The sequence below is a fragment of the Tubulanus polymorphus genome, chromosome 7 (genome assembly GCF_964204645.1).
Source record: "Tubulanus polymorphus chromosome 7, tnTubPoly1.2, whole genome shotgun sequence".
In the NCBI taxonomy this organism is placed as follows: domain Eukaryota; kingdom Metazoa; phylum Nemertea; class Palaeonemertea; order Tubulaniformes; family Tubulanidae; genus Tubulanus; species Tubulanus polymorphus.
This window is the reverse complement of record NC_134031.1, coordinates 20,156,611-20,179,908: the sequence shown is the minus strand read 5'-3', so window position 1 is coordinate 20,179,908 and position 23,298 is coordinate 20,156,611. Positions and strand designations below refer to the sequence as shown.

The 23,298-nt window shown below is 38.1% G+C and overlaps 3 protein-coding genes across 4 annotated transcripts; 2 read left to right on the top strand and 1 right to left on the bottom strand.

Annotated features, from left to right (window-relative positions):
- The first annotated feature begins 8,522 nt into the window (after nt 1-8,522).
- On the top strand, nt 8,523-11,808 carry LOC141909034 (selenocysteine lyase-like). 2 transcript variants are annotated; one of them, XM_074799364.1, is made up of 10 exons: nt 8,523-8,840; nt 9,093-9,164; nt 9,247-9,275; nt 9,358-9,496; nt 9,847-9,977; nt 10,198-10,377; nt 10,466-10,578; nt 11,013-11,133; nt 11,214-11,301; nt 11,449-11,808. In XM_074799364.1, the coding sequence occupies exons 1-10, from the start codon at nt 8,729-8,731 to the stop codon at nt 11,661-11,663; spliced, it is 1,200 nt and encodes a 399-aa protein (XP_074655465.1). In that variant the 5' UTR covers nt 8,523-8,728; the 3' UTR covers nt 11,664-11,808. The 2 variants fall into 2 exon arrangements, with proteins under 2 accessions (XP_074655465.1, XP_074655466.1); XM_074799365.1 differs by lacking the exons at nt 9,093-9,164; nt 9,247-9,275.
- Nucleotides 11,809-12,333: 525 nt separating this feature from the next.
- Nucleotides 12,334-14,095, bottom strand: LOC141909038 (uncharacterized). Its single transcript, XM_074799368.1, has 6 exons — nt 13,987-14,095; nt 13,632-13,741; nt 13,312-13,555; nt 13,073-13,222; nt 12,561-12,768; nt 12,334-12,473 (listed from the first exon to the last, which is right to left on the bottom strand). Exons 2-6 carry the CDS (start codon nt 13,731-13,733, stop codon nt 12,344-12,346), a joined length of 834 nt encoding a protein of 277 aa, XP_074655469.1. The 5' UTR covers nt 13,734-13,741; nt 13,987-14,095; the 3' UTR covers nt 12,334-12,343.
- Nucleotides 14,096-14,262: 167 nt separating this feature from the next.
- LOC141909029 (GMP synthase [glutamine-hydrolyzing]-like) lies at nt 14,263-21,479 on the top strand. The gene is made up of 16 exons (XM_074799355.1): nt 14,263-14,340; nt 15,169-15,265; nt 15,379-15,470; nt 15,626-15,740; nt 15,900-16,101; nt 16,485-16,678; nt 17,041-17,206; nt 17,285-17,436; nt 17,828-17,888; nt 18,014-18,232; nt 18,369-18,484; nt 18,565-18,690; nt 18,778-18,893; nt 19,272-19,402; nt 19,493-19,665; nt 20,066-21,479. Exons 2-16 carry the CDS (start codon nt 15,194-15,196, stop codon nt 20,165-20,167), a joined length of 2,037 nt encoding a protein of 678 aa, XP_074655456.1. The 5' UTR covers nt 14,263-14,340; nt 15,169-15,193; the 3' UTR covers nt 20,168-21,479.
- The last annotated feature ends 1,819 nt before the right edge of the window (nt 21,480-23,298 follow it).

Below are 23,298 nucleotides of genomic sequence, written 5' to 3'. Positions count from 1 at the left end.
TGTTTTCACAGTTAGACTACCGCGACCTTCCTACTACATTGAGACTTTGATAAAGCGTATATTATATATTGTAGTAGTTACATATCTTAGATTATTTAACTGTGTTGAAGTTTTTGAGAATCCTTTAGCACAAATCTTAGTGATTTATTTGTAGGAAACGCGTTCACTTAATTTCATGAACTCCGTTTTAAATTAACGGGATACCAGCACACACCAGATGGCGCAACAATACACTCAGTTATTGTGAAAGTTAGTTCATTTTCAATGAACTTTGAACTGGATTTTTCGTCTCCCAAATTGAAATTTTGTCAAACAAGTCATCACATAGATATGAGACTTGTGTCCCCAATGAGTGTATGGTATAATTTCACTGAAAAAAGATTTGCCAACAAGAGAAGTTGATTAGAATTTGATTGAAATGTATCCGAGTAACTTTACCGCTAGCGAATGTGACGGGAGCCTCGCCTGCCATAAGTGGAATCCTCGATTGCCGCAGTAGCACTGCTGATACACCAGTGTATATGTTGTAATTAGTTGTCAATACTTTGTTTTCCTCCGTATACTAATTATTAGTTTGACTGAATGGTAAGCGATGTTCTTCTTATCTTATGGATTGATCGCGAATCTGATTTACAGGCGATTCAATAAAGATTTATTGCTCCAGCTTACAGACAAAATCCCCTGGAATTGAAACCAGCTCGCGATACTATTAGTCTGTTAGTCCGCCTATGCGTGAATCTTCAGCACGATAAATCAATTCAATTCGGATTTTGTTGTTTCAAAGATAGCATAATCATTAACGCAGAAAACCCGACCTTTATCGCTGATTTATCATTTCTGACTACTAGAATAGAGTAGAAATGTTGAATACAGATAATCGTCACAACACGGGGGGAAGATATCTAGTGTATTTTGCCATTTTTCACGATCATATCAGTTTATGAAAGTCATAAACATCCTCCGCTGTTATTTAAAATTTAATCAGTGCTCGATCAATTTGTCAGTTTATAGCTTTTAGACTTCGATCAATGTATTATTTTACATACCTAGACTCAAATTAGTGAATTATTCCATTCAGTGTGTACGTAATTCTTAACTTTATACAATTGATCGGTGATAAGTCCAATTTTACCCTATTCAAAATATGCAACACTCTCAATTTCCCATGTTATGTACGTTTGCTCTGGTGACAATCTGATGGCTAAAAACTGCTCAACTCATGAAAATTCATCTGTAGTGCCACTTATACGGTTACTGAACTAGGAACTATAGGGTCATGAACCAAACTTTGCTTATCAAACCAGGACCATAAAACTGCATTAACTTTAAAAAGTACCATGAGCCAAATTTGTTCTCACGTTATCAAACCAAAGCCATGAGCTATATTTACCTTGTGTGGTCACCAAATCAGAACCATATACCAAACTTTGACTCTTTGGGCACCAAACCAGGGCCATGAACCAAACTTTGACTCTTTGGTCACCAAAACAGGACCATGAACCCATCTATGACTCTTTGGTCACCAAAACAGGACCTTGGATCATTCTTTGACTCTTTGGTCACCAAAACCGGGCCCCAAACTTTAACTGTTTGGTCTCCAAACCAGGGCCATGAATGAAAAGTTGTACAAGTTATTTCTGTTGCCTTCACAACTCTGTATTTGAGAACGAAATGATTTAAGTGGAACTAATGACGTAGTTAATGAAACATTCATCTGTATCAGTGTTGCTGCTGGTGCTACTGCAGCTGCTGCTGCTGCTGGTGCAACTAACACAACCTTTTGCTGTTTGTCTCTAAAAGAGTTAACTTGATCCCAGTCGGAACTGATGAGAGTTCTAGTGAGATGACAAATAAGGAAAAGCCATATGAAAAAAAAAAATATTAAGCAAACGCGTGAGCTTCTAGCCACAAAATGAACAGCATGAAATGCTGATATAAAGAGTGGGGTCCGAGAGCAATTCGAAGGTTTGTGTCCTGCACGCTTAGAGGGCGGGCAGGGGTCTATACCTACCTCAACTCAAAAAAGATAAAATATAAAGAGTGGAGTCCGAGAGCAATTCGATGGTTTAGTGTCCTGCACGCTTAGCGAGCGGGCAGGGGTCTTTCCCTACCTCGACTCAAACGCTAAAAAAGAAAAGAGTAAAAACGAAAACGAAAAATGGCAAATGAAGGAAAAGAGCTGGAGTTTGATTTGTTCCACTGGGTTCAAGAGTTAACTTGAAAAGACAATCAAATTGCAGTAAAACGGATTATTTATTATCTTGCTTATATAAAACCTCTGGTAGAGAGTATAGAAATATCTCATCTAACTGTCATTAGTCCACACTGGTTTCATAATAAGAGTGACAACGTTGAATTCGTGAAGCAACATAAATAGCATTAGTTGTTTTGATCTCAGCCATCATTCTTGTCCTTGGTTTGTGTTTGCCTTTCTCGCGACATTTTGTGAGTGTGGAGGTTTGGTTCAGGTGAACCCTCCGTATACCTCCCCCTCCCTTACTACATTATTAATTAAGTTCCTCGGGTTTGGTTTGATGTTTTGGAGATCAAACTTCATTTGATGAAATAAAAGACGACTGCTGCAACTAGCCGTGAAACTGAGATATATTGTAAATACTTTATAAGAGGGAGTAGAAATAATAGGAATAATTTGAATGAATTCGATGAAATTGATTAAGAAATCATCTCAAATTTAAGCCATGTGATTTTCAAGACCGCACCAGGCATATGATCATTTGAATGCCTCAAAAATTGTGGAAAAGTATTTGTGAGTCCCATCAATGATGCAATTGATTAAGGATTTCAATTAGTAGTAGTATATGAAATGGATATGATCCTGAAAAATGGCAAATCGTTTTGTAGTTATTGTACAGATGAGAGGTGTCTGAGGAGGAGACAAAAGAGTTGAGGAGAAGGCTAGGTGGGAGGGCATTAAGGGAGGGCTAGGTGGGAGGGCATTGAGGGAGGGCTAGGTGGAAGAGCATTAAGGGAGGGCTAGGTGGGAGGGCATTGAGGGAGGGCTAGGTGGAAGAGCATTAAGGGAGGGCTAGGTGGGAGGGCATTGAGGGAGGGCTAGGTGGAAGAGCATTAAGGGAGGGCTAGGTGGGAGGGCATTGAGGGAGGGCTAGGTGGGAGGGCATTAAGGGAAGGCTAGGTGGGAGGGCATTAAGGGAGGGCTAGGTGGGAGGACATAGAGGAAGAGCGGGAGGGAAGGGACGACGGAGGGCGTGAGGGAAGGGACGAAGGAGGGAAGGGGCGACGGAGGGAAGGGACAAGGGAGGGAAGGGGTCCGGGAGGGAAGGGACGAGGGAGGGAACGGACGAGGGAGGGAAGGGGTGAGGGAGGGCGGGAGGGAAGGGGTAAGGGAGGGCGGGAGGGAAGGGTTCCGGGAGGGAAGGGGACCGGGAGGGCGGGAGGGAAGGGGTCCGGGAGGGCGGGAGGGAAGGGGTCCGGGAGGGTGGGAGGGAAGGGGTATGGGAGGGTGGGAGGGAAGGGGTCCGGGAGGGTGGGAGGGATGGGGCCTGGGAGGGTCGGGTCGGGAGGTTAGATGAGTTGAAATGTTCTGATGTTTTAGTTAGACGGATGGGAATCTAATGAAGATGAGAGAACATTAAATCACTGTTCAATCACAGGATGAAGTAATGCAGTGATCTGTACTCAGTATCTGCACACAATGTTACATGTATCTGTAACTGTACAATCAGTATGAAATAAGTACAGCAGTTTAATCTACAGAAATCCTGTACTGTTTCTGTCTGATTGATTGATAACTTTGAGATGTTACATTCTGCTCTATTGTCATTGATTATCAATTCTTTTTCTTTTCAGAATGAAATGAATGCAATGGAATTTACTATTTAAACAGGCTCATTTAAGGTAAGTATAAAACTGGTAATGAATTTCTCCACAGAATGCTTCACAGTCTCTGTTGATATTTTGAATTATTTTTGAACTAAAAATTACTGTTTTACTCTCAGTTACAGGATGAGATACACACCGCAGCAGCAGCAACAGCAGCACTGGCAGTACCCGCAGTACCAGCACCATGCAGCACCAGCGCCACCAGCAGCTGCAACAGCAGCACTGGCAGTACCTGCAGTACCAGCACCATGCAGCAACAGCGCCACTAGCAGCTGCAACAGCAGCACTGGCAGTACCCGCAGTACCAGCACCATGCAGCAACAGCGCCACCAGCAGCGGCAGCAGCAGCAGGTAAAACCTGTTTGGAAATTCATTATTTTTAGAGAACTGTTCTATATAAATTATTCTATCTGTTTATGTTTCCAGCATTCAATCACTCAAAGATCACGGCTTAGTTTGATTTGGTGTGAAACTGCTCTTATTTCATAACAACTTAACTGACAATTTCTAAAATTTGTATTTAGGAGCTGAAATAACTGGAACCCTTGATAGAATCTGTGAACAGTAATCATTGGGAATTCACTTCACATTTGTTTAAGATGGACATCGCTTTAGATCCTCAAAACCAATACGGTACTGGTAAATATCTAATTTACTGTTTGAAAGGTAAGTACAAAACTGGTAATGAATTTCTCTTTAGAATTCTTCACAGTCTCTGTTATTGTTTTACTCTCATTTACAGGATGAGATAAACACTGCAGCACTAGCGCACCAGCAGCAGCAGGTAAAACCTGTTAGGAATTTTTTTTTAGAGAACTGTTGTGTATAAATCATTCTATCTGTTTATGTTTCCAGCATTCAATCACTGAAAGATCACGGCTTAGTTTGAAGTGAGTTTTCAATCATTCAAACTCTTTTTGTCCTGATCAAAGTTGGAATTATCAAGATCTTTATGTCTTCCATGCATATTTTCAGTGAACAGAGCTTTGGAGGTTTTTGCACCCAACACTCAACCTCAAATACCGCTGGCTTAAAAACATTGATAAAAATGGTAAGTCTTTGATTTGGTGTGAAACTGCTCTTATTTCATAACAACTTAACTGACAATTTCTAACATTTTTAGGAGCTGAAATAAGTGGAACCCTTGACAGAATCCTTGAACAGTAAACATCAGGAATTCACTTCACATTTGTTAAAGATGGACATCGCATTAGACCCTCAAAACAAAAACAGTACCGGTAAATATCTACAGCTTCTAGTCTCTCGTTTGACTGTAAATTTATAATCACTTCTATTCTGGTCAAAGTTCAAATCATCAAAATTATAAAACTTTTGTATTCAAGGGCCCAGAATGAAGGTGAACTTGCAGTAAACATTGCGCTCTACAAATCAAACAAGTCAGAAGTGGTGATTTTTTTTCGATTTATTGCAGTAATTTGTGGTGATCTTCAAATCAAGTCCAGAAAATGATGTTTTGATCGGTCAATGTTGGCAGGTATCAAGGCTTTACTAGAGGACGCAGTCTAAAGCTACCATCAAACCTCTCAGAAATCTGTATATACTCGACACATTGTGATAAACTACTCATTAACCTTGTAGGTTTTCTGTCAATCAAGCACAAACAAGTTGCAGTGTCTGTTTATTTCATTAATTGTTTTCTGGCATAATTTTCTCCTTCCAGAATGCAATACACCCAATACCAATTGGAGCTGGAGAAATTAAAAATATTCACCTTCAAATAGAGAAGAAGCTCTAGTTGTTGCTGAAGCTGCTATTCTTTTAAGAAACTAAGTAATTGTCTCTATACCTGGTTCTGGCTTGTTATAAAACTTAACAGTTCAATTATTTATATATATTTATTTTCTCAGAAAATCATCAGTTCTCTTAACTTCATGACATAATGACTGTTGGAAGTGAAATCCTGCTAGATGGCACTGAACTAATCTGATACAAGTTTAGAAATGGTGAGTTTTTCATCACTCCACTGTGCTCTAATTTGATAATATTCATAAATTCTGTACATAACTTTTATGTGTGATTCTACGGAAAGAAGTGCGGTGTTGATGCTGCTGATGCTGATTTTCTAATTTTCTAAATACGTTGCTAATTCTTTTCATGGTATAATGATTTATTGCAGCATGAAATTTGTCCAATAGAACAATTTGAAAATGAACAAAGATTGTATAATGGTGTTAAATTATCTAGAATTATAAGGTAATTATAAATTCCAGTTTACGAGATATTTCATGAAAGCAATTCCCTTTTGACTGTTTATTCAATCAAACATTTTCAATGTAATATTTGCAGACGCAAGTTTTCTCTCTTATTCTAGGACGAAGTGGGGACTGATATTCCATTTGACAAGGACAGGGACCAGCCATCTACCTGAAGATTGATATGCTGCCACTTCCGAGATCTGCAATTGTTAAGTTTAAAGTAAAATATATTATTGGTATTATATTGTGCTGGGCGACACGGGCAGGCAACTGTTGTTCTGTTTGTGATGGTTTCATGGACTGCGTATCACAATCCATAAAAACAATGGAGCCATCCCCTGATTCATCTCTCAAAGCTGTTCTCATTTTTGCTGATTGAATAATAGCCTGACTCTGGCATAGAATATATGATTTAAACCATGCTATATGCAAATTTAAAACATTAAAGGCGTAGTTTATTTATCAAGAATCGGAATCAAAATAATAAAAGCAAATGAAGAAATAACTAGAACAACCTATGCACAAAATAACAAAACCTCTCAACTTAAGCACTTAACACCCTCTAGTCTCACTTTTCTCAATTAACTTGTTTTTCCCTCTCTATTTTTTCCTGTTTTAGTTATTTCTTCAAACTTGACGATGGTCTCTAGAGAGACTCCTAAATGTTGTGTCTTAAATTTGTGTAAAGTGGGTTTTAATTTTTACTGAAAATTAATTAATTTCATTTTAGATTAAATGTAGCTGCAAAGCAGCGATCATTGGTGCCAAGCTAATCACAATTGAGGGAATTAGGGAAAACCCTAATGATGGGCTTTCTGCGATGGATCAAGGGCATGAGATAATTTACACACTCCATGTAACTGCATTAGTTTGTAATTGTTTGTACCTCGGGACCCGGTTTCATTAGTTTGTAATTGTTTGTACCTCGGGACCCGGTTTCATTAGTTTGTAATTGTTTGTACCTCGGGACCCGGTTTCATTAGTTTGTAATTGTTTGTACCTCGGGACCCGGTTTAATTAGTTTGTAATTGTTTGTACCTCGGGACCCGGTTTCATTGGTCTGATTTTTATAAATTTATATGATACACATGTATATTGTAAATGGACATATTTTGTATGACTGTAAAGTCTCGCAATCAATGAAACCAAAAAGTTGAATTATCAAGGTTTTCTTTATTATGGGACTATAATATTTCATGCCAACTGACGTTACTGTTTTATCTGAAATAAAGATGAATATTCTGTGTTGTTCTAGTTATGATTACAGACGCCAGCAGTTTCACACACTCAGTGCGTCACATCCCACTGGTTCAGTTTCATAGAAATATTCTACTCAATAAGTATTCATTCATTCAGTTTAACTCTAAAATGGATTCATCCTTTTTTCGTGAAACTGGACTCAACTGAATTAAATACCGTACTCGCTATTCAGTGTGTGAAACTGGAGCATCTAAAATTTATTGTGCAGGGTACGGTTTCACAGATATGATTAAATACTAAATAAGAACAGACAACCAAAAGACAACCATAGTTGTCACTAAAACATTAATTTCTTCATAAATTCAGTTGAAAAATTGATCGTGTTTGTGAAACTACGGCCCCTCGGCACATGAAATTTCTGAAAACAGAAAATGAAAGCATTTTAGGGGCTGTCCACAAAAGACGTCCGCACAAAATATGGAAAATTGACTTCCACTCTTATGTCCACATGGAATCCATCAGCTTGACCTTTCCCCTTGTCCGACGGGCAATGGACCCGTTTCACACTTGATAAAGATTTCATCTGATAACTAGTCATTAGAGGATTGAGTGATTTTACTTCGCCCCTCCCCTTGTCCGAAAGTCCAAAAAATCTGAACCCCTCCCCCAAAGCGTTGATGTCTTTTATGGACGGCCCCTTATGACAACTACTCATTAACGTTTTCGCTCAATGATTCTATAATCGCCATCTATTGGAATATGGCTGAACTGACTAGACAGCTCTTACTGGTCCACTAGATGGCGAGTGTGATTTCAGCACATTGAAGAAACGTCAGTGAGACAAATAAGAGCTGTCTACTGATCGTAGACGGTTCAGCCAAATTTCAATAGACGGTGATCACGTTAGAAATCTTGATACTGGACAAAAAGTGCTATTATATGTATATATTGTGTTATTTTTGTGGAACGAATTTTATCTTTAATATGAATTATAATCTGTATCCCCAATGTACCATTGTAATGTGGTTTGAGTTGTAATAAAAAGTTAAAGTTTGATATCCATTCCGTCGGGCACCCCTCCTCTATTCAGCATCACTGTAGCCCACCGTTCAAAAGGATAGATTCATGTAGCCCGGCTACGATAAATACTCTTGTCCGTTGAACAACGCGCCTTCGGATGCTCGATAAGTCGTAACGAAGGAAATAGTAACTCGTAAAACGTATCGTGTAGTAGTGAAATGTAAGTCGTAACTCGTAAGTCGCGTATGACCCTTGAGGAATTCCCATGGGAATTCCATAGTTTACAGTATGGGGGTCAGGGATCTTTCAGAAACCTTACGTGGGGAGTACGTGGGATTTCCAATGACGTCATCGAGAGCTCCCGTACCACGTACTGTGAAAAACTGGTACCCCGTAATTCGTTTTGGTAGGGCTGTAGGAAGTTAAAAACCATGATATATCTGGACTGCAATGCCACGACCCCACTAGAACCTGAGGTCTTGGAAAAAATTCACGAAACACTGAAATATGCTTGGGGAAATCCAAGCAGTTCTCATGAACCAGGTAATTCGGATTCAATTCAAATTTTTCTTCATTGCCACCGTACTCATGGTACATGGATAACATTATTGGCTTTTTTACAATAAAAGAGGAATAGAAAACAAAATTCTCAAAAATTCCGTTTTGGCATGCCAAAACAGATTTTTGTGCGACTGCAAACCAGTAAAAGGTTAAACCATCAAATTTCATATTGGTTTTTAACCAATGGGCAATAGGTAATTCATCAATTACGCAATATTTTGCTCTTCTGTGTAGGAAAAAAAGCAAAAGATGTAATTAGCTGGTCGAGAGATAGAATAGCTGAAATGATTAATGGCAAAGCATCGGGTAAATGACTTCGATTTGACTAATTACGACTATTCATCATGAAATAATATTCATATGAAAGTTATGATGTTTTCTGTTTTAGAAATAGTTTTCACATCAGGAGGGACTGAGGTATGAGCATGAAAGAACCACCCTCCCCATCCCCTGCTATTGAGTCTAAATAATTGTTACTTGTTTTATTGTTTTGTTTCAGGCTAATAATTTAGTGTTCCATACAATTGTAAAATCGTATCATAGAAACAGCAAGTTAAAACCACACGTGATTTCATCTGATATTGAACACGATTCTGTGAAATTAGTTTTAGAAAAATATCGTGATCAAGGTGACATAGGTAAGAGGTCTGTGCTATGATTAAGATGCCACGTGCTTTTTGGGAATCAAAGAGGTTCAATGGCGTGGTGCCACTTTATACCTGGAAATCAGGGAAAAGTCTGGGAATTTTTTTCTTTAAAAAAAGGAATTTTGTAAAGAAAAAGTTAGAAATCAGGGAAAAGTTAGGGGAATTTTTCTTGAAAAAAGTAAGGGGAATTTTGTATAAAAGCTAAAGGTCAGGGAAAAGTCAGGGAAATTTTTTTTCTTACTCTAGAGTTTCCCCTGTAGATAAATGAATATGTTGTAACAAATATGGCCTAAGTATGTATGAGTGGGTGCCAATTTATTTTTCGCTATTTGGTATTTCAGATTTAAGTTATGTACCGATTCAGATATCTCGAGGCGGGGTGATCGATGTCGACGATGTCATCAGTTGTATACGTCCCAATACGTGTCTCATTTCATTGATGCTCGCTAACAACGAAATCGGATCCATCCAGGTTCGTAGAGTTAACTCTGCTTGATTCACATCTCACGGCATCGATAGATTTTCTCCGAGGTTGACGTAGCAGTCGTCGCATAATTTGGAGTAGTAAAATTTCAAACATTTCATCCCGGGGCAATAATAGTTTCGTATGCTATTCGTTTCGATTCTACAAATTTATGAAATTCGTATTTTCACAAATTTTTTACATCCTCCGCTGTCTTTGACTTTTACAGCCTATTTTTGGAATCAGTCAACAAGTTCGAACTCACACTCCGAAAAGAACTGCCGAAAATCTCAAACTGGCCGGTCTCGAAAAAATACTCATTCACACCGATGCGGCACAAGCGATCGGAAAAATACCAGTTGATGTTAACAATTTAGCAGTTGATTATCTAACTATTGTCGGGCATAAGGTAAATCTATTGAATATCGGGATCACTTGAATTCACTGTTGATCGATGAAAAAATTGCCATTGAAATTGTTTTTTTTTTTTCTTATAGTTTTATGCTCCTCGTATCGGAGCGCTTTACGTGCGAGATCTCGGTGAAACATCGTCTGCTCCGCTGATTCCGATGTTTTACGGTGGGGGACAGGAACGCAACTTCCGTCCCGGGTAAGAAATAGTTCAAATTATACCCAGTAGATCGAATAACATCACTGTTTAATGATAAACCTAAAAAAGATTGATACCTTCGTTCCTCATCTGAGCTTAAAACTTGACCTGGCGGCTGCCGATCTACCCTGGGTATAACTTTAGAAAAAAAATTATGTTCAGCTAACGGCTTATGATACTTCAAGGAATGGAACGGAGAGCAACGAAAAGGAACAGGGACCGTATCACAAATATCTTATAATCTTAATCTTATAATGACTCTAATTTGAAAGGTCTGTCGCGCTGAAGTATCGTAAGCCCAAACTAACCATAACAGACTCGGCAGCTGTAGAAATGAACTATATGAAATTTTATTGCAGTTCACATAAGTGACCAGGCGGAATAGTAGAAACAAGGTATAATTCTATTGGAGACTAAATTCAATTTTTTAATAGCACAGAAAACACTGGTATGATCGCTGGTTTAGGCAAAGCAGCTGAATTAGTTACTGCGAATATCGAAAATTATTCAAGTCACATGAGGCTAGTCAGAAACTATCTGGAGAAAAAATTAGTCGTAAGTACATCCAAAAGCAATTCTCGCAGAAAAGTAAACTGCGTGCATTTATTAATCTTGTGATGCTCATTTCTGAACAGGATATGTTTGGCAGAAAAAACCTTCATTTTAACGGAAAAGACAGACTACCAAACACCTGCAACGTATCTATTCTATCTGGACTCACAGGTTAATGAAGTTTCAATTCATACCATTGATGTCAAACTATTATTTTGAATGAGATCCTCTAATCTTGTACAATTCGTTGTACTGTGTCCTATTGCGAGAAATCCTCATAATCCATCAATGCTTTGATTTAATTTTCGTGTATTTAAGGAGCTGAAATTCTGTCGAAGTGTAAGTTAGTGCAGGCTAGTGTTGGTGCGGCTTGCCACGCTCAAAATATTCCATCGCATATATTGTGGTCGATAGGCATATCGAAGGACATAGCAAGCAAAGCGTTAAGACTCAGCGTCGGGCGACATACGTCATTTGAGGACATCGACCGAGCTGTTGAAGATATCAGACAAGCTCTAGCTAATGACACGTGATTATATTAGAGTTACCGGTATCTTGAAAATATTTGTGGTGTAGTTTGACGTTTTTAATCGTTTATTTCATTGGTTCATCGTTGAACGATTAAAGCCTTTTTGTTTGATAACAAATATAACAGCCACTTAAACTACTGCACATGATTTTATTGAAATGTTCATAAAAAAATAACAACGATACAAAAATTGATTTAGTTTAATGTTGAAATGATGATTTGATTTTCACACATCTGCATGAAACTATACATTAGCAAAAGATTATGTTTCTTTTTTCAAAACTGTTAAAATCAGAATTTTTTAGCTCAGTTATTTAATAACAGATTACGAGTTGAACCCTTCCCTTCTTCAGATAATGTGAACAGTAAATAATACATTAAGCAGGTTTCACTAAATTACCAGTACGCTCAAATAGATATTCCTGAAAATCTATTGCGCCCACTATTAGTAAGATGATTGCCTCAGTAGAGACTCTTAATTAGAAAAGCACAAGCATTCGTTTGATTGTTTTAGCAATATATTATCATCCAAAACCGTCACTATTTTAGACCACTTCAATCAAGAGTTTGTGCTCGTCTTGAAAACAAACGTTCTATAAACATAATTAATCACAGTCAATCAATGCACGGACGGACGGACAGACAGACTATAGGTTTAAGCTGTTTTAGATATCTACAAAAGTTTTAATTACAGACAGCTATTGGTTCTGATTGCTGGTAATCAGCTGGAGTCTCTATCCGTACAGTTTTCTCCTGCAACGGCGTCCCTGTCTTTGAGGATGAATTTTCTTCGTATTGTTCCTTAGTTTCAAGCCTACAACGATATTAATATCTCGGGCGTCATGATAGTAAATAATGTGACTAAAGTTTGTGAGGAGGAATAGAGAATGGAAAAACTAACCCAGTTAATGCAGATTCTGTTTTTGAATGTAGCAGATATCGATCGGTATATTCAGTGAATCCGGGCCACTCGGCTCCAGGGCTTTGTGTACACTTGGCTTGTTCGTATTCCGATATTGCTTTATACATGTCAACCGTTTTCGATTCAGGAACGACCATAATGGAAGCTTCATTCATCGGGCATGACGAGTCAAACCATGTAGTCATAGCTGTCGAGTAGAAATTGAATGGAATTGTGGCTTTTTAAATGAACTGTTCCTTTAATGCAGTGGTCTGAATTGTAAAACCCAGAGCTCAGTTTTATAGATTAGAATTAACTTTAGCCCTGGGACTAACTCATTTTCAATTGAGTTAACCCTCGGGTTAAAGTTGAGATCAGTCGTATTTGTTGGTGGTAAGCTTTTATAATCGGATGGGCTTATACCGATGTGAAAATATCCGATCATTTAGAAACTGATCTGAAATTGAAGTAGTGTTTCAGCCGTGTTTGATTTGGTGGTTATGAATACTAACATGGATTTTTCTGGGCATAATAGCCGTGATGAGGCCTGCCATATTTGAATATGATATTGCCGGGTTGATTTGTCGGATGTCTTCGTAAACAATCTATCATACCGTAGTCGTTTTTATCTTCCGCTATGAAATGTCGCATTGTTCTTTCACCTGAAAATATCAGAAAATAAAAGATTATTTTATTCTAATCTCAGAGTTCTTGTAAATAATGACGAGGTTGAAGATAACTGGACACTCGCCAGCTTTTCCAGGTCCCCACGTAGATGCAGCTCCTAGTCTGGATGAGTTATGCTCTGCGGGAGGATCGCGGATATGTTTCTCGGTTATGTACATGAACGGCTGTGAAAGAGACGGCCCTCGGACGTTGTGTTCACTCGCGATCCCCATCGCGTACCGGTCGTTATAAAAACGTCCGCCTTCCCTTCCATCTCCGTAGATTGGAGGTCCGTCTGGCTTCGAACAATGGAAAAATGGATGCGGATCCTGAAATGAAGATCATGGAGAATAGAAAGTGATATCGATGCTGGTACCTGAATTTTTTCATTAGCAGATTTTTTACATTTTTGATATTGCACAACTGTTCATGTGTGAGTTCAGTATATCTAGTGTTAGGAGTCCTGGGACGTTTGGTCAAATAATCTACTGTCTGCGTTTGATCCATTTTGTTATCTGCAAATACAAAATAACACGATTGATTATACGCTCGGGTTCAAATAACCTTACCAAAAATGCTGATCACTCTATCTTGAATCTTAAGAGAGGTAGGCCAGTGCCTAGGCCTACCAACATTAGGGTCTACCACGTCCACGATATAGGCTTACCGGTATTGGATGGATGAAAGAAGTTGAAAGAACTGATATTAAACTAATTTTGCAATCAGAAATGCAGGGATACCGAAAGTGTTTTCAATTTACCGTTCAATCCGTTCGCTTCTCCTCCGTGGACAGTAGGTAATTTGTAAATCGATCAAAACATCAACTTTCCAACTTGACGGCACACTGACTTCCGGGTTTGTTGTTTACATTAGTTACCGTAGCTATATCATAGAATATAAAATCTATTTGATTTAAAAGATCTACATAAATTCTAATTCTTCCTGATTATGTTCAGAGTTAATTACAAAATTAATTCCGCCGTCTTGTTAAAATAAATCCAGTATAAATTAGTAAAAGTTGTAGGTACGTGCGCAAGGTGGCAGCACTGTTTAACCCGCGTGTGAGACTCGGAATTTTGTATAATACTTCAATATAAACTGCTATTTTACTAAGGTAACGTCATGATGATATTGTTTGTGATGCTTTATCCATCACAGAACGAGTATATTGCGCTGTCGTGCTGATCTGTTGCGCTGATCGAAAGTGAAAACGTTTTACAGGAGTTCCGTTCCCGAAATATAGTCTGTGCCGCAAACGTTCAGTCACTTGCGTGTAACATTAGTTAGTTTTACAGCATCGCCCACCGTTCACATCAGACGGACCACTCAATATCTTGCCGTGGTAGCCTAACCCAACGTGCAGAGTAGCCCTTAGACTCCGGGTTCATATGTTTAAGACCCCTCAAAAAACCTGAAAAATCTAAAAGTTGTTACAGAGTATTGGACTGTCTAAAAAGTAGAATCGTTACGAGCTCGTACATAAGGGGACAGTCTTGATATTAGGTCAAATGCATATTGAAGAGTGTTAAAAACCAAGCTTTTATGAATATTTCTTGAATCACTTGGATTCATGTTATATCAGTAACCTGCATATTTGTGTCATCTCAGTAATGAGGACAACCTGGTTTGATAAACGGTGTGTATACAATTGATTGGCATTTTATTGTCTGGGTTGCTTGTTTGAAGTAGATTAGTTTTAACAATATGTAATTATTGGGATTCTTATCATGCCAAATGTCCAGATTTTCTTCCATCGGCAACAGTCAGTTTGAGGTATGGTGATGGTGTTTTAAAGGCTGAAATACAGGAAGCTTTGTCCCAAAACTTTGGGACGAAAATTAACCTGTGCACGTTGGCCTTTGAACAACCCCTAGCTACTAGAGGATTGAATCGAATGATTCATATTATTGTCGACTAAATGAAACAATTTAATTCATTATAGATTGGGTTTTGTATACCCTGGTGTGATGGAATACACAAATGGCCTCGGAAACCATGAGAAAATAGCTATTTTAGATGCAGGAGCACAATATGGGAAGGTATGAAAACAGTCTTTAAGTAAAATTCACATTATTAGGGCTTTCTGACGATTCAGACTTGATATTTGAAAGCTTTGTTATTGCTGTTTATTTGTTGTGTTCTCTCTCTGTAGGTAATCGATCGTAAAGTTCGGGAATTAAAGGTTGATACCGACATTCTTCCTCTCGATACAACTGCTATTGTGCTGAAGGAGAATGGATATAAGTAAGTAATGGGTGTGAGTGATGTGGCCTTGATTTTAATCTTAGTCAAAGAAAATTAACTCGAAATTTAAGAGTTGAACATTTTTTTTGAAACCTGACCCTTGATCTATAAAAAACCAGTGGTAAGGCATAATTCAAAACGTCATTTCATTTTAGAGCAATTATTATTTCCGGTGGGCCGAACTCTGTATATGCCGAAGATGCACCTGTTTACGATCCTGCACTGTTTAAATGTGGTTTACCGGTTCTAGGTATATGCTATGGAATGCAGGTGAGTTTGAAAAGTTATTTTAGAATGTTCATCCGGGTTGGACTGAGTCTCCTAGAGAGATATTATATCTACTGATGTATCGATTGAGCCCAATTATTATCCATTTCAAACTGTGAAATATTGGTAGATATTTCGTAAGGAACTTTGTTTCCATTTCAGATGTTGAATAAAGAGTTTAAAGGGACTATTGAGAAGAAGAACACGCGGGAAGATGGACAATTTACGATTAAAGTTGACAACAAATGTTCGCTGTTCAGTGGATTGAAGGCTGAACAAGAGGTTCTATTGACGCATGGAGACAGTATCTGTATTGTCGGTGAAGGTCTCAATCCTGTTGCCTATTCCGGTGATATTATCGCAGGTAAAAGAGCTATCAAAACGTCAATCCAGTTTCATATCTAAATAATGATTTAAAGAAAAAGTTTAGTTCCGAAATTCACTCCTCTCAAAATTCAGTGAATTGTTTGTTGAAAGTGGACATAGAAAAAAGTAAAATTATTTATTATGACTTCAAATTTTGGTTCATTTCATGTATAAACTTAGAAAAACTTCACAAATGTTTATGAAAACGGTATGACCATCATGATTGCCCTCAAGACCCCATCATCACTTGGGTTTGCTTGCCTTATCATTGGTTTTATTTTAGGTCATTGTTTTTGATAATCCACTAATGGCTATTCATAGAAAATATGTTAATAAAATGTCGGTTAAATTGTGATTTCTGTGATGTTTTTTTTGCTGTAGGTATCGCGAATGAGAAATCACGACTATTCGGCGTACAGTTTCATCCCGAAGTCGATCTCACTGAAAACGGATGCGATATGATCAAAAACTTTTTGTTCAACGTCGTTGGTTGTCACGGTAACTACACGATACAAAGTCGCGAAGCGTCTTGTATACAGTACATACGAGAAACTGTTGGCGATCACAAAGTTTTGGTAAATATCTGTCTCATATCATTAACTGTAACTGAAAAAATATTTGTCTTGTCTATCGGGTTATAAGGTAGCAGTGTAGTCACCCTTTATGTATTTGTATTTTAAAAGTATTAAATTTTAATGCTGAAGATATTTTTCATTGATTGCCTATATATTGAATGATTCCCATAGCAATTAGGCTTTTCGGCCTGTGAATGAATTAAGCATCTTTTACAAATTCCCAGCAACATATCTACTCATCTGAAAATAATAGCATAACACTGAATACAAAACATTCATTTTAGTCTCTAAAAAAAGAAAGCTTCCTCAAAGCTGGGGCAATTTTAGTGTATCAGTGTATTAAATACAGCAGTGTGTTTTAGTTGCTGCTGAGTGGTGGTGTTGATTCAACGGTGTGTGCCGCTTTACTTCATAAATCTTTAAAACCCGATCAAATCATCGCTATTCACATCGACAACGGCTTCATGAGAAAAGACGAAAGTCAAAACGTTGAACAGTCGTTGAGTCGTCTCGGTTTACAAGTGAGAGGTGAGTAACATCTGAATCTGAAATTCCTGTTATCAGTAGAAACCCAGTGTTCCCACGGATTTGTTGATCTGATTTCAGTGATTAAGGCAGCTCATACATTCTACACAGCTACGACGACTATGGCGATTAGTCCGAACGATTTGACGCCTCGAAAACGCAAAACTAAAATGTTGAATCAAACTGTCGATCCGGAGGAGAAAAGAAGAATTATAGGAGATACATTCATGACAGTACGTATCAATTATATAGTGTAACATGTCGCACTAAATACAGGCTTCCTACAACTACTTGATTCCTTGAAAAAATGCTTCTAGGGTGACTTGAAACTCCTTTAGACAAAATGCCCGAAACTTCTCTAAAACCCCTTCAATTTTGATAGGCAATTGTACAGTAGACTATGCCTAAATCAGTAGTACAGTTTGGACACAGATTTTTAAATAGGATATGAAGGTGATGCAGACGCTTCTACGAAATATGAAATTTTCTCCTTTAAATTCCCTAATATCCAGAATTAACTGATCTGGCGGCGCGCTCTATCTCTCAAATCACTCAATTTGTATCGGTTCTGCTGATAAAAGTGTAGTGTAGGTTACCGTAATGATGCACTCTGTCAATAAACAGGTTGCAAATGAAGTTGTGGAAGAACTTAATCTAAAACCAGAAGATGTATATTTAGGACAAGGTGTGTAACACTAGGATTTCTTACTTATTCTTTATTCACTTGTTACATTCATTTCCATTTTAGAGATTTTGCTCGTGATTAAACGTACGGAAAAGTGATTTCATAATCTTCGGTAAATCTTTCAGGCACCCTTCGACCCGACTTGATCGAAAGCGCTTCAAATTTAGCGAGTAATAAAGCAGATGCAATAAAAACCCATCATAACGATACCGAGTTGGTTCGCGCTCTACGACAGCAAGGTCGCGTCGTCGAACCACTGAAAGACTTCCATAAAGATGAAGTACGACAAATTGGGAAAGATTTAGGTCTTCCATCGGAACTCGTTCATCGACATCCATTTCCAGGTGCGCATAATCATTCAGTTCTTTCAGTACACGAAAATAAGTAATTTTTGACGCTCCTGACTGATCTTAGTCTAAGTCCTGCTGACTATGGAACTTTGTAATAGATTCGTGTCATTGAAGTGAAGCTAATTTTCAGGTCCCGGACTGGCTATTCGTGTGATATGCGCCGAAGAAGCATTTAGCGAGAAGGATTTCGCCGAAACGAATATCTTACTGAAAATAATGTGCGACTACCATGTCGCCGTTGAAAGGGTAAACCTTTTGATCTCTTTTGAGCAGTCGTTAACGCATGTGTGAGAAGAATTAGGGTTTTGATGATCTATATTTTGTAGCCCCATTCACTGCTGAATCGTCTCAACGCTGCCCTGTCAACGAACTGTAAAGATTCGCTGTTAAGAATTTCTAAAACGCACAAATTAAGCGGTATTCTATTACCCATTAGAACGGTCGGCGTACAGGTAAGATAAACTCTGATTACAATGAAATTATTTCCCGATTACGGTTATTAAGTCGTAAATTCATTCATTATTGTCATTATTTTTCAGGGTGATCACAGATCCTACAGCTATGTGGCAGCTCTGTCTCAAGATGGTCAACCAGACTGGAACGATCTCATGATTTTGGCGAAAATTATACCGAAAGTTTGTCACAATATAAACCGGTAAGAGTGAGACTATTTCTTATTAGGAAACTATGTTGACGTTATTGGGTATTGCAGTGTTTTTTACATGGGTCGTGTTTGAGCTTTTTGGACATGTCGCTATTACAGTCTTGTACCCGGTAGATGCCAACTCAACCCTTGGGGTAATAGTGCCTACCGTACTTCATAAGAGAAGTGATGGAAAGAAACGATCCTTTTGGTTGTGTGGTTGCAAGCCAATTCCTATCTCTATTTGAGCCAAGGATCGGAGTTAATTAGGGGTTCAGGTCCACGGTGTCCATTTGAGAATCACTTGAAATGGTACAACTTAGGTATTACTGACACGGAGTTAAGAAATATTTGAAACTTTTATTTCATTAGTTTGTTGTTGTTGTTTAGGGTTGTATATGTATTTGGGCCGATGATAAATGATCAGGTACAGGATGTAACTCCGACCTACCTCTCACAGGGTGTACTCAGCGTGCTACGACAAGCCGATTGCCTCGCAAATAAAGTTTTGCACGATTCAGGTTAGTCGCATCATTTCATCTAAATAAAGATATCGAATAAGGGTTTTGAGAATGCTAATTTAAAATCGCTTTATGTCGGATGTTATTTAGGTTTTTCATCGAATATCAGTCAGATGCCTGTAGTGTTAGTGCCGATACATTTCGATCGCGATCCTATTCTACGTCTGCCTTCCTGCCAGCGATCTGTTGTGCTACGCACGTTCATTACGGCCGATTTCATGACCGGTATTCCTGCTACTCCCGGTAAACACGTGCCTGTACAGGTCAGTAGAAAAAAAATCTTACCCATTTCTTTGCTGATTCATTAATACCCGAAAACGCTGGAGATAATTTGAAAACTTTTAGAAATTTCACCCCAGAATGTTGAATAATGGGCAGACCACTTTAGTGCGTCTTCACCGCATTTTACAAATTCCTGTTTTTAAAACAAGTCCAATAAAGCTATATAACATTTATCAAAACAAGTCCATTAAATCTACCGGTACATGTGTATATAATATTTATCAGACCACAGCAATTATGTCTGAGCTTATCAGTATTCCATTGACTAAGTCTTATTTGGCGCTTTGTCATTGTAGATCATAGGACTGACACAAATGTCCTCGTATTTCAAAAACGTGCCTTTTTAATCGAAAAATCATAATTCATCGGTTTGACTTGCAGGTCATTGAGCAAATGGTGTCGCAGATACTGACTGTGCCGGGAATATCGCGGGTGATGTACGACTTAACGGCGAAACCTCCCGGAACGACCGAATGGGAATGATCGACGAGATGAATAAACTTCAATCGGAAATCATTCAGCTGACAACAGAGCTATATGACCGGTGGTATTAAAAAAACGATTCAATCGCTTGTGCTGGTCCTACCTACCTTACTCCTAACTTTTTTTCAATGCCATTTAAATTGATTCGGTATTAATATTTAAAAAAAACTCTTTAAAAACCTGCAAAAGCTGTGACTTCCATTCGCAGCAAAACAAATCAAATATGATTTGTAACGCTGGATTTAAAATATTTCTTCCTCCGTTTACTTTTTCTTTCAAATATTTGTTGTATTCATCACGAGCAAAACCATCACCAGTTATTGAAATGATGTCATTGAATACGACCTCTGTACCCGGTATTGATATTTGAATGATATATTGTTATTAGGTTCCGCTGTAGGATGATATTAGATGGGAATATATATATATAAAATGGTTGCGTACAACAGGGAACAGGAACGGATCCAAGATTTTCAAAGTTGGGGGTGCTCTTTGCTATTCATCCCCAAGAAAATTCTTCAGAATTCGTCTCATTTTCATGCATTCTGAGCGTTTTTAAGCACTGCTTGATCATCTCTCGCACGTAAATGTACTTTGTACTTTGAAAGGAAAATAAATAATGCAAAGGAAATCTTTCAAAGGGGTGGGGGTGCTCTAGCGCCTAAAGCACTCTCCTGGATCCGCGCCTGTACAATGTGTGTTTATAAAAGAATAATGGTGGAAGATTTTTTATGAGAGATCAATTTAATACAGAATGAACGTCCTTCTAAAAGACTAGAATCTTGTTGTTTTCCATGAATGAGTTGATTGATATTTTGTGTTAAATTCGTTGTAATTGTAGTTATTTCCACGTATTTACGAATATGGTCTTAAAAAGGTGCATTTCACTGCGATGAAAATAGTTTCAAAACCATGAATAACCGATATTTTGGTGCTACAACACCGCTCAAAGTCGAATCTATTTAAGATTGCGAAAAATTTGTAGGAGTTCTTGTATGGGGTCGGCAAGATATTTCCAATGAAATATCTGTGTTAAACAGTTTAATGAAAGTTGGCCAGATTCGATTTGAGCGGAATCTACTGTACTGCCTGAGTTATTGTTAGATTTTCTTTTGATATTATTGATATTTTGGTATTCAAGAATACCGTGTAATTTGACTTATTGATTATGACAGAAATTTGTAAATTTTAATTCAATCCGGTTCAAGTATGAATATATTGTGGTTTGTTTCATCCCTGAATTTTGTTGCGATCATTTGTAATGATTCATAATTGATATTTTGATGACGAGCTGTTGAATTTACTAAATAAAAGGAGTTCATGTGATAATTGAAAGTGGTTCGGTTTGTTATGGTTATCTCGAAACAAAGCGGATTCCGGTTGTTGGTGTTTTCGGGAGCTTCCACTCAGTGACGAGATCGACGATAGGGAACCCAGCACGACTCTTTGATTCCTTAAAAACTGCTTTTAAAGCTGCTTGGAACTCCTTTAATTTGAACAAAATGTCTGAAATCCCTTTTAAAGTTGTACAGTTAACTGTTCTTAAATTGGTTCAGTTGAAATCTGAGATGTTTTATCAGATATCAAAAGCTACTGAAATATGGCCGCGTAGGTCAACTGGTGTTTATTGTTTCGTGGGAATTGTACCATTTGTTCAAAACTACTTGCTTGATTTCTGTGAAGCTTTTAAATTGAAATGTTCTGCGAGGACACCGGTGGGATTCCGAATAGTGTCCTTAATACAATAGCATAATTCACCAGGCATAGCGATCGGGATTCAGTTCAGAGTTGTAATTTGACACTCTGGTTGAATAGAGTAAATTATTGTGACCAAAGAAAAATATGTTATAACAAATTTGACAGCGTTATAGAGAATGATTTCATTGAATTCGAGTTACGTAGATTGTGCAAATTTGTTGTCTGAAAAAGTTGACATTTAATGAGCAGTGGCATTGAACATGATGTCTTTATAACGGACTTTGTCGTATTTGAAAATCGAATGGATTTCATCTTATGGATGTCAAACGTAACCCACACAGCTGGTAATAAAAGAAAAAAGGATGCAAATCAAAAGCTAGTCAGACCTTTCAATGTAGTTAAATACTACATTGCCATCTTGATTTTCAAGCATTCTTTCAGACATGAAAGCACTATCGCACTGTCGTGGTTATAGATAGGTTATAGACCCCAGTCTGATATATTTCAATAATTCGATGTTCATTCCAACACGACCCTCGCTAGATAAAGTTCCAGGCGTTTTTAGATACCGGACCGATCGTAAACGCGACTTCCCATTAACTCCGTGAACATTCTGATAAAATGGCTGCTAAATCTCTGCTCCTCATGATCGTTCTCTATATCAGCGCTGTCGTCCAGTGTCAATTACTATATCATGAAAATCGAAACGCCGATCTCGGAAAAATCGAAGACGTGAGTTCTGAACAGTTATGCAATGAACTATGCACCGATCAATGTCCAGAAGATTTAAGATGCTGTTGTTCGGAACACTGCTCCCATACTGATTGTTGTCGCAGAGTAGCGAGATTTTGTCCAAGTTTGGCCGATGCGCCTGGCGCAGTTTCGACAAGAGACGTTGCATTGCTACTCGCTTCTTCAAGCGATCTACTCATCGATGTGAAAAACTCGAGAAAAATTGAAAGATTTCCTCAATGCGTTCGAATGTTAGATTACAAAGGCATCTTACCTTTTCAATACATACAATATTGCTCACCGCAATGGCCGTCCAAAACTGACGTCTTCATGGGACGTATCTATTCGGCTTGTCATATTGAAAAGTCTGACGATGTTATCGATGACCTTCCAGTAACAGACGATAAAGGAATGACGTACAGAAATATGTTTTGCGCCAGTTGTAATTTTGCCAGCGAAGTGGCCGTTTGGATTCGAGAAGCTCTGTGCGAAGATGTGTCATTCACGGACTTTTTCAAATATCGAAATACCGAAGATGCCGAGCTTTTCAAATATCTGGGTATAAATTTCGGTCGCAAAAGCGCGCTTATTCCAGGAAAGGATACGAAACTTCAACATTGCCATCCACGGGAGGTAACAGAGGTGATCGGGAGCTTCAACATGAATGAACTCAGTCAAGAGCTCTTTGTTTCTTTTACATC

Bases quoted from the DNA above. Each gene is read 5' to 3' on its own strand.
- LOC141909038 (XM_074799368.1), bottom strand. From the start codon at position 13,733: ATGGATCAAACGCAGACAGTAGATTATTTGACCAAACGTCCCAGGACT. The intron at 13,223-13,311 runs GCGAGTGTCCAG...TGATATTTTCAG, and splicing joins GTGGGGACCTGGAAAAGCTG to GTGAAAGAACAATGCGACAT. The intron at 12,474-12,560 runs GTTAGTTTTTCC...ATATCGTTGTAG, and splicing joins ACAGAATCTGCATTAACTGG to GCTTGAAACTAAGGAACAAT.
- LOC141909034 (XM_074799364.1), top strand. From the start codon at position 8,729: ATGATATATCTGGACTGCAATGCCACGACCCCACTAGAACCTGAGGTC. The intron at 10,579-11,012 runs GTAAGAAATAGT...ATTTTTTAATAG, and splicing joins GAACGCAACTTCCGTCCCGG to CACAGAAAACACTGGTATGA. The intron at 11,134-11,213 runs GTAAGTACATCC...ATTTCTGAACAG, and splicing joins ATCTGGAGAAAAAATTAGTC to GATATGTTTGGCAGAAAAAA.
- LOC141909029 (XM_074799355.1), top strand. From the start codon at position 15,194: ATGGAATACACAAATGGCCTCGGAAACCATGAGAAAATAGCTATTTTA. The intron at 15,266-15,378 runs GTATGAAAACAG...CTCTCTCTGTAG, and splicing joins CAGGAGCACAATATGGGAAG to GTAATCGATCGTAAAGTTCG. The intron at 17,207-17,284 runs GTGAGTAACATC...ATCTGATTTCAG, and splicing joins TCTCGGTTTACAAGTGAGAG to TGATTAAGGCAGCTCATACA.